Below are 10,370 nucleotides of genomic sequence, written 5' to 3'. Positions count from 1 at the left end.
CTAGAGGAGAATATAGGCAAGAACAGCTGACTACACAAGTCACACCTTGTCATGTTTTGAATTATGAATAAAGGCAATTAAACTTTAAATCCGCCCTATAGTAAAATGATAGAGAGGGCTAATTAACAAGTAATTTTTAAATTTGGTTTTAATTCAGGAGCTTCTCATTTGCACACAAGATACAGAGGAATGGTTTCAGATAACATCTCTCTAGTTTAATTTTAACACAAAAAGACACAGTTTTACTCCAACACTACAAATAAATATCATGAAATCTGTAAAGCTTCACTTTCTTTTATCAGCTACAGTGACATGCGGCTGCTAAGACATTGACAACTCCACTTCTGCACCCATTGTGTCAACTGTTTCCTTTTCAGCTAGTTTTTTTTTTTTGTAAAAGAAGAAAGACTTTGGAACAATAAATGAAAATTTGGTAAACATAGGTCACATGGAAAAACCTGCTCTCTTATCTTTTCATCAACACCTGGGAATATAAATAGTTCAGTTTAAAAATAATGGCTTTCATCTTCAATTACCCCTCTGAATATTCAATATGAGAGCAATGGCGCCCCCTTGTGTAAAATACAATTAATAATCCAATGGTGGATTCTAATCAAATCTGATACAATTTTGCAAAAGCATAAAAACATACATTGTGTTCACCTGTGTCGGACCACCTCTATGGCTGGTATGTGTTCTGAATATTTTTTATTCCACACTCATTCAGCTTCCTCTGCAGGACACTCGTATTGATTCTCTGACAAGCGAAGGGCAGTCCTCTGTCTGTCTTTAGCCTCTCCTGCTCTTCAGACAGACTGCAGCTCTATCCTCCACTGTCAGAGCTCTGGGCGCACTGCACTGCCCTGGGCTCAGTCAGGCGGTCGTAGGACAGCACTGTCATAACCTGCAAAAATGTACGTCGTGATGTGGCTTTAGAGGATAGAGAGCACCAAGTAATAATTACAGGCTATCAAAAACATGCTGAGTTAAGCATCTTACTGGCAAGTATAGCTACTGTTTTTCAGCTTGGGTATGTGAAGAAAATGTTCTTAAGAGAAGTTACATACAGGGTTGGGCAGAAAAGAAGAAGCTCTGGGTTAAAGTGTTAACGATGTCAATTCCAGCTCCTTGAGGTGATCAAAATTTTTTTTGGGCAATACACTCATTCTTGGCGCTTTCTTGCTGACAGTTAGATGAGAAAATTGATACCACTCTTACACATGCTAGTGGTATTGATGTGACTCATGTAATCAAAGTAATTAGTCATATTCCCAAAAATATCAAACTCTTCCTTTAATTCATGTTAGTGATTTTCTAACTGTTTAATGCTATTTAAAATTCAAAGGAGCTGTGCTCTACTTACTGTGATCATTAAGAGGAGAGCCAGCATCATGCCCAGCATTATATACAAATTATTGGTCAATCCTCCAGCCCACAAAGGACCCAAGATGGTGGCCAGGCCCCCAACTGAGCGTCTGACACCTTGGCTGAATCCTTTGATACATCACAAAGAATTAAAGGTTAATCCTTTCATCTACAAACATTTAAAATATGGCTAGGAAATACAGCATGTATTAACTGTTTCTGTACATCACATATGCTGAGCAGCAATCTGTTGTTTTAATATGCTGAATTGTGCAAACGTCGCCAAAGTAAGACAAGCCAACCTTGTGTTTTCTCTGCAGTGACTTTAGAGAAGAGAGACACCTGAGACACAGCCACGAAGGGAAGCCCCAGCAGCTGCAGAAATACACCGATGATGAAGGCCGACAGCTCCCATCCATAACCACCTGGCAGGCATGGCAACATAATATCCTGGATTACTGAATTACAGTTGTTTGCCCCCAAATTATATGAAGTATATCATTAGACAATTACATTTACAGACTGTAATCTAACACTAAGTCTGAAATACCTGCAATTAATGCATTTATAGATATCTTAGCTATGTTATAATATTTTGTTGCCGTTTATTTCAGAGTGATAATAATTGGAACTGTGTGACAGATCATGCTTCCGTTATCCATCCCTTCTTGTCTCAATTTTTAAGTTCCTTCCACAAACGGGTTGGCACCACCAGAGACAGCTCTATCTCAAAACAAAACCACTGCCAAGCTGGCAGCCACTACATTTTGTTCTCTGCTGCTTTGCATCATGCACATGTTTGTGTGAATCTGTGCCCACTCAAACTGTTGGATGTTCCTGCACAAGCTGAAAGTATATAATCTTATAATCAAAATGCAATGTTTCTTAGTGGTCCAAGCAAACACGTATTTTTCTTCAGGTATCTGCTTTTGTTCGGTTGTTTTAACTGTAACTGTAACAAATAGCAAACAAAGGTAGGATATGCCTTAACAAATAGCATTTTTGTCTAATTAGATTACTATAATCCTTTTATATGTACTCAGGCACTCCCCTGCTCGAGCACCTGTCACTTGTAATCAGAGCGATAAACGTGACAAGCGGCAACAGACGCAAGCCAACATGAACATACAGGATCTAGTTTGCCTGTATGATCTCCTGCTGGCCTGCCAGAGCCTGAGTTATATCATTTACAGAGCACATTCAGTTCAGCCAGTGTGTAACCCAATATGGCTCTGCTATGATTTGGCACAGAACATGAGGCAGTCTGTGTGTGTCTTGTGTTTTTGTGTTTGTATGTCTTCCCGGACAGGTTAGCACCTCGGGGGTTGCACAGGAAGATGAGGCACCAGATACAGGCGGTGCAGCAGATGACCAGGCCCACGGCCAGCACGGCGCGGTCCGCCACCTTCCTGCTCAGCCAGCGCACAAAGAAGAAGCCCAGGATGACCTCCACCCCACACAGGCTGTACATCAGGCTGTTGCCCAGCTCGCCAAAGCTGAAGTAGCGCTGTGTCAGAGGAGTCACCATGGTCTGGGGATTTATTAGAAAGATGTTCACGAGGTCAGTCAGTTAGACAAAGTGATTTAGTCAGAGAGAGAGGTGGAGATTCTTATTAGAGCTGAAAAGAGCACCTTTTAAGTCCATCAAACTGCTTCATTCAGTCCAGATCAAAAGAATTGTTCTGTTTTGATATTTGTTATTATATAAAACAGGTCAGAATGTGTGAGACTATCATAGTCTAATGAGAAGAGAGAAGGCCTCTTCGTTTTTCATGTCGGGGATATTGAGACTGATTATTCGCACTTGTTACATCAGTTTGACTTCGAGCGTTAAGCGATACTTGATTATTTTCTCAAAGTAACAGTGCAGGTCTTTCCAGGTAAGGCTGAGATTGATGCAGTTTGGATGAAGCTCGGGGTAAAATGGTGTGACATTGTATGAAATGCTTGGAAACACCGGCTGATGGATCTCAACGGTAGCTGCTCTCACCTCCAGCGCTGTCTGATTGAAGAGAGTGATGAACTGAGCCGTGAGGAGAACAACCACCTCTTCTCTCAGGAACTCTACAGAATGAAAGTCAGAGAGATATACTGAAAGCCAGAGAAACCAATGAGAAAATCATAAAAAAGAAAAAAAAATACAAGCTCAAGTGGTACCATTAAATTGAAAGTTTCAACTGGCATGGTGGGTTAAGTTTAAAAGAGAAAAGAAAACTTAGACTATCTGAAAGTAATCTTTAGCTTGAAAGAGACAGTCCGTGACTAATCCTGGCTGGTTGGTCATGTTGATCCTCCAGCCCAACGAAATGTCTATTCCTTTTTTACAGATAAGTGAGGGCTCTGCTTTTTTTCTTATGTTCAAAACATGAATGACACAAGAAAAACATTTTTTTTAATAAACTCCAAATTTTGATACCAGCTTTTCCTGGAACAAAACCTCCCTTATGGACTTGGAGAGCAGGAAAAATGAGCTGGGCTTGCTGCTAAATTTGGAAGTACGTGCCAGATGGCTGGAGGAATGGCTTGATATTACAGTGTGTGGTTCAGTTTTTTTTTACAATTTTCATTTTTTACTATACTGCATATACAATGTGTACTGTATGTGGAGTGTATGTATTTACAGTATGCGTGCGTTGTTTTTATTATCAAATGTTCAAGTTCTATGTAGGTTTATATGGCTCTAAACATTATCATATGGGTTTAAAGGTGCTATCAGGTGATTTATTGTTGAATTTTCATAAAGTAAGTTGGTTTGGAAGAGTGAGATTTATTTTTTAATCCATACAGTAGAGGCTGATTTTTTCTCCCTAGTGTGAGTCAAGCCCCACAAACATTGAATCCAACAACTTCCATGATGCAACTTGATAACATCTTTCATTAGACGCTCCCTGCCACGTAAACACCCACATCTTTCACTCTAACACGAGCCCAGTTTGTGACACAAACATTCCGTTCCACTTCCAGCCAACATTATTATATAACAATATACTCAGACTAGAAAAAAGTCCTCTAAAGCATAGTTTTGCTAGTAGTAGTAGTAATTCACTGAAAAGCAAAGGAGTCTTCATGTGTAAAACTGGTAATGGCCCTTTAGGCTGGGAAAAAAATGAATTACCAATAACAACAATAACAAAAAATAAATAAATATATAAAGCATTGATTAACAGTAACATTTACAAATTACTCACCAGTATGTTTAAAAATGTTTATAAATGTGTTAAAAAGTCTGCAGATATTATGTATGACTAAAAATGTGTTACACTGTGTAATTAGGCATTAATTTAAAGCCATTTTGGGAAATTTGCATCACTTTCTTGCTAAGTTGGATGAGAAGATCTATTTCACTCTCATTATATATAGCCTACTGTGACATAATATAATATAAAGCTAGAACCAGCAACAGCTTAGCTTAGCTTAGCTTAACTTAGCATAAACAAAAGCTAGCCTGGCTCTGTCCAGAGGTAGCAAAGTCTGTTTACCAGCATATCTCGTTTGTTTAGCCTGTACACTGAAGAAAGGAAAAAACGACAATTTGTGGTTTTAGGGCGAGTTGTGTGCTAGTCTAGAACAATTTTGTGGTCGGCATTGTGACTTCCTTGAGTCTACAGATTACACAAATGAGACATAACATGTAAAGGCACGTGTTGGACAGCATATTTTTGAAAATCTGCATTGAGCCATGGCTAGCTGTAAAGACAGTCTTTATGGAAAACCACAGAGTGGTAGCCATCTTCTCAGCTAAATCTCAGCATAACCATTTTTAATTGTTTATATACTGCTTATCAATGCAAAAAATGTTCCTTGTTCCATAAGCAGAAATTCACACAGGTTTTACTTGTGTTGTTTGTGATGCACAACCCCAACCGGAAACAAAAAGAGTAGATAAAAGAAAGTGAAAGATCTGCCTGAGTTTCAAAGATTCCTCACTCATACACAAAAAGTCAGGGAAGATCAATAATTCAGGAGAGCGAATACCCGACACACTGTTACGGCTAACAGACACTCCTACAGAATGTGCTAGAGCTGCAGACATCCTGCTCAGTTTTGCTCCCGAGTTTTTGGTGTTGTAGATTTTCTTCAAAACAAAAAGGAATCAATAAGAAGAATGTTGGCCACATTACCAATTCTGTCTCCATTTCATCCACAAGTCAACCACAGCAAGCCAGTCAATAAAAAAGGAAGTCTGCCATCCATCCCTTTGCCACATCTTCAAAGAGTGAGAGAATCGATACAGAGGTTTGACACACACACACACACACACACACACACACACACACACACACACACACACAGACACACACACACACACACAGACTAACAAAGTACAGAAAAAGTGAATCAATAATGGCACACAATCACTGCTTGCATCGCATGTAAACGTACTATGACACTAATCCAATAAGACACCTGACATCATATATATGCATACAGACATACACACGCTGACATAAACCAGACTCATACACACAAGTGCAATCAATACACAGGGAATCTGATCTGACATGCCATGCAGAAATCCTCAGAGAGCCCTGGAGAATGGAAAGTGTGTGTGTGTGTGTGTGTGTGTGTGTGTGTGTGTGTGTGTGCGTGCGTGCGTGCGTGCGTGCGTGCATGCATGCTTGCGTGCAAGAAAATCAATAGAGCAGATATGAAACATGTGCATTGGCAGTGACACCTCTTCCTACCTGAACTCTGCAAACAGTGAAGAGGAGGCCTGACAATCATTGCTCAGGACAGGCAGTCAAACCTGCTCGCTCACCTCTGCTGGCACTGAAGTTTTTGAAGGGGTTTGAGACCGACAAGGCACCGTGGATGGGCTCCATCTCGGACGCGCCGGAGGTCTCTAATTGGTCGGAGCTGACAGCTCTGTAGGTGTGCACCGGCTCCTCGTCGGACCCCATCAGTGGCACCGCCTCCTCATCACCCTCCTCTTGTTTCATCTCCACCATCACTGCTCCCCCCTCTGAGCTGATGGGTGGAACATCCCAGTACATCGCCAGGACGACAAACTGGAGCAGCACCCACAACAGGCACATGAAGATCTGAGAGTAAGGAGGAAAAATATTTCAAATATTTTATAGATAACTGCAAAAAAACTGTCTTTTTACAACATCAAAATACTTAAAAAAGTATCAGGAGACAAGGTATTTGATATATGAAGGAGAGTGTTCAACAAATAAAGTGACCTGGCACAGTGAAATAAAGAGAGACATGCAGTGTCAAATTATGTGGGAAAATGGAAGTAGGCGTTGCTTTGTTATATCTCATTTAAGCTACATCCATTCTACAGGTGTTTTATTCAGAGACTCATGAGATGGAAATAGATCGATACGGGTGGTTATGGGCCTGAGTATCGCTGCAGGCGTTCTGTATTCTTCTTAGTCAGAGGAGAACAAAGGAAAAAAATACATGTGAGCCAGGAGGAGTGCAGAATGTAGAGTGACTATTTCTGACAATTGTATCTGTAGTCATGAGGCTTTCACAGAACCTTAGTTTACTGATTATCTGGATGCTGTTACCCCAGGAGACGTATATTTGTTCACAACCAAGGGCCCCAGTTTGAAATCACACAGCCGAAGGAACAGGTTGAACGCCGGCCCTGGAAAGGCAAGAGGAAGAGCTTTAAAGACGAGATGGAATGAAAACAGAGGATGGTGATTGAGTGATTTTATTGAATGTCTCCTTCACACAGTTGAAACTGAACACCAAAGAAGATATCACAAAATCCTTCCCAGTGTCTGATAGTTCTCACAAGACAGAGGAGGAGAGAGATGAAATGACACCCCTCACAGTGGCAAGATGAAGGGGAAGAAACTGACCGACAAGGAGGCCAACTTGTCGACAGGCCATAACGGCTGCAAAGATACCAGCGCGCTCCTCTGGCCGGGTGCTCCGAGTCAGGAAACCAAAGATGGAGGAGCCTGCTCCTGCACCGACACCTAAGAGGAAAACAGCATCCTTCTGTTACACCTTCACAAAGTACGCACATGCTGATACAGAACGTGCTTTGGGTATAATTTCATGACATGCGCGAGTGTCACCTGCTACCAGCCGACTGCATAGCAACAACCACTCTGAGTATCCAATAAAATACATGAAGTTACCTGAGAACAAATAAAAAAGGAAAATCATGCTTGGGAACCAAAATGCATCTCTAGTGTGAAACAAAGGTTATGAGAAGGTTGGGTAGAAAATAATTTTTGGCAAGGATGGCGGCATTGGTCAAGACTGACATGACATTTGTTCAGATAAACTGTGACAACCTTAACTTTTGATCTAGTGTCATCATCAGTTCAACATTTCAGTGTGTTCAGTACTTAGATTTATAACCAAACACCTGCAGAACATGTGATTTCCATCAGCCTCAGTTGTATTTTGTCCATCCAACCATCTTCATCTGCTTATCCAGGGTCGGGTCGCGGAAGTTGTACTTTTTGTTTAGTGCTAATTAGCAAATGTTTTAGCATTCTAACATGCTAAACTAAGACGATGAACAAGGTAAACATTCCTACTAACGTTACACATTAGCATTTTAGCATTTTCACTGTCAGCATGTTAGCATGCTGGCTTTAACATTTAGCCAGTATGTAGTAGTAGTGGCTGGCATGCCTGTATTCGTCTTCTTAATAACTTCAGCCCACAAGTGTTTTTGCCATTTTGCAGTGTTGTGTGAATGTCTAGTCAGTGTATATCCTACTCAAATTATCCCCACAATACAATGTAAGAAGTAGTAATTCATTTTAGTTGCTAACTGAGAGGTAATTTGTGAAAAAAGGCAAATTCCAATAGCTACTAAATAAAAGGACTATTTTTTAATTTGCCATCTGAGGGACTTCATAATCCTCTAATTCTCTATGCAGTGTGTAATGAATGAGTGAAGTATTTCTGTAAAGGCCCCTCATGCCAGTGGCTTCTTGTCTTGTGGTTTGATTACTCACCGACAATCTCAAAAAGATTGGAGAAAAGGATGATGGACTTTGTAGTTTTGCTCCGATCTGACCAGAACCCAAAAAGCGGGCCTGTGAGCAGTCCGCTCAGACTGAAGGCAGACAGACCCAGACCCAGGAAGTATGGTGGGGCCTCCAAAATCTGGAGATACCGCCATATTGTAGGCAGAATGACGGCTGAGACCAACAGAGAGTTGGGGAAAAGGAGGGAGATTTGTAAATGACGAGCTTCACTTCCACACAGCACAATATATTTAATTTAAATCAGATGCCGTAGCCTTTGTGATGTGTGCTTGCAGCCAAAATGCCAGGCAGATACTGCTCTAATGAGACCATTATCTCATGTCTTCAACTCCATAAAGCTGTCATAATGGACTTACCATACTCAATGCCGCTCAGCATAAACATCAGTCCAATGGTAAGAAAAGTTAGATTCCTCTTTTTGTGATTTTCCATTGTGCTCAATGACTTGCTGTCTTTTATGTACCGACCTCTGTCTGCGCATGTTGTTCAGAAATGTTGTTCAGTGGCATAGTCAGATAACAGGAAACATTGTGAGTCCAATTACAACTGCTGGCCTGGATAATCAGAGGAATTTGTACACCCTAATTTCGAAACTTCAGAGATAGACGAAGATACAACATCACGCGAGGCGTCTCCTATAGAAAAGGCTCAGCTGGGGGGAGACCTCAAATGCACAACAGAAAACATCAAATCAGCAACATAAACAATGCAGTCCAGTTTTAAGCGAATGCAGTAGTCTGTTTCCATTAGGCATTTACGTTAAAGATGAAATTCTGTTTGAGTTATGTCCTCAGTGCAGCATCACGCTGTGAGCCTCATGGTCAAGGCAATGTCTTGGGTTACTAGGTGAGGTAAAGTACACTGAGCTCCATACATTTTTAATCTTGTTTTCTTCTGTTACATCAAAAGCATTCTCCCACAACCCTGTGAAGAATTGTGGCAGGCCTATCGGCCCTCTTGTAGGTTATAGAAATGAATGACTGAATAAGCGTTTTTTTAAAAACTCCATTTGCCAGCTTACAAACACAATACATCACACACAGTAACAAAACCATACAGGTAATAAAATATATTAGATAAACTACAATTGCATTTCCCAGAATTCATATTCTGGGAAATGCAATTGTAGCCTTACAACAAAATGTATGAAAAAAGGTTAAGGAAAATATTCAAAATAATAGCACTTTGTATTGTATTCAATGCTGAATAAATTAGGTATGACACCGCTGTCTGTTTTATTGAATGGTTGGCTCCATTTCCAAGCTGCTAGGGTGTTCCTAGCCTTGGGCTTGTTATATTAAACAGAAATGTCACCAAGCTAATACCTCCATATGTTTTCCCAGCAACCCATGAATAATACAAAGAGTTTCGATTGTTTGAATAACATATATAAACTCACTCAGCATCTTGCACTCAGATAATACAGTGTCGGCTTGGAGCTCAATAAGGCCTACAGGATAATGAAATCTCACAGAACACATGTGTTTGGGTCAGTATGTCGTCTGTATGTGTGTGTATATGTGTGTAAAGGTGGCTGATTTTGCATACAATCGCAACTTTTTTTACTTTTTGTCCGGCTCTAAAACTCACCTGTGCAGTGTCATCGTGAAGTTTCATTCTGTGGAAAAAGTTAATAATCAGGTGGGGACTCACTCAGCTTTTCGAAGACAAATCGCTGCATGCAGCCAGGGGTGTAGGGCTCGGGGGACAAAGAGGACTGAGTATGCAGGACCCTAATGTGAAGAGGGCCCATAAAAAATACTTGTGTGAATAGCTGTGTACATGGGGAGGTGACCATAGAGAGTGCATATGTACAGGGTGTACAATTTTGTGCTATGCCCCTGCATGCAGCTGAGCCTTACAGGCCCACTGAGAGTCCATTAGCATCCTACCTGCCTTACCTGTGGTGGTTTCTATAGAAACACACATGAGGGTGGAAGGTGTTGTTGTACTCACCTTTGAGCCTTGGTAAACAACGGTGACTTCCCCAGTGAATAAACTGCAAATCTAGTCCACTCAGTCAGTCACTGTGCT

General features: G+C 40.9%; 1 protein-coding gene across 1 annotated transcript; it reads right to left on the bottom strand.

Annotated features, from left to right (window-relative positions):
• Nucleotides 1–200: 200 nt before the first annotated feature.
• mfsd8l2 (major facilitator superfamily domain containing 8-like 2) lies at nt 201–8,768 on the bottom strand. The gene is made up of 11 exons (XM_046052030.1): nt 8,693–8,768; nt 8,304–8,489; nt 7,407–7,469; nt 7,185–7,304; nt 6,885–6,964; nt 6,125–6,407; nt 3,356–3,429; nt 2,683–2,896; nt 1,668–1,790; nt 1,364–1,494; nt 201–904 (listed from the first exon to the last, which is right to left on the bottom strand). Exons 1-11 carry the CDS (start codon nt 8,766–8,768, stop codon nt 824–826), a joined length of 1,431 nt encoding a protein of 476 aa, XP_045907986.1. The 3' UTR covers nt 201–823.
• Between the last annotated feature and the right edge of the window lie 1,602 nt (nt 8,769–10,370).

Source organism: Micropterus dolomieu, linkage group LG06, assembly GCF_021292245.1.
Source record: "Micropterus dolomieu isolate WLL.071019.BEF.003 ecotype Adirondacks linkage group LG06, ASM2129224v1, whole genome shotgun sequence".
In the NCBI taxonomy this organism is placed as follows: Eukaryota; Metazoa; Chordata; class Actinopteri; order Centrarchiformes; family Centrarchidae; genus Micropterus; species Micropterus dolomieu.
Note: the sequence above shows the minus strand (reverse complement) of the source record. Positions and strands in the feature narration are given on the sequence as shown.

Coding starts and splice junctions, on each gene's coding strand:
- mfsd8l2 (XM_046052030.1), bottom strand. CDS start 8,768: ATGGAAAATCACAAAAAGAGGAATCTAACTTTTCTTACCATTGGACTG. Junction 8,490..8,692: donor GCTGAGCGGCATTGAGTATG/GTAAGTCCATTA, acceptor TGTTGGTCTCAG/CCGTCATTCTGCCTACAATA. Junction 905..1,363: donor CTCTCCTCTTAATGATCACA/GTAAGTAGAGCA, acceptor ACATTTTTGCAG/GTTATGACAGTGCTGTCCTA.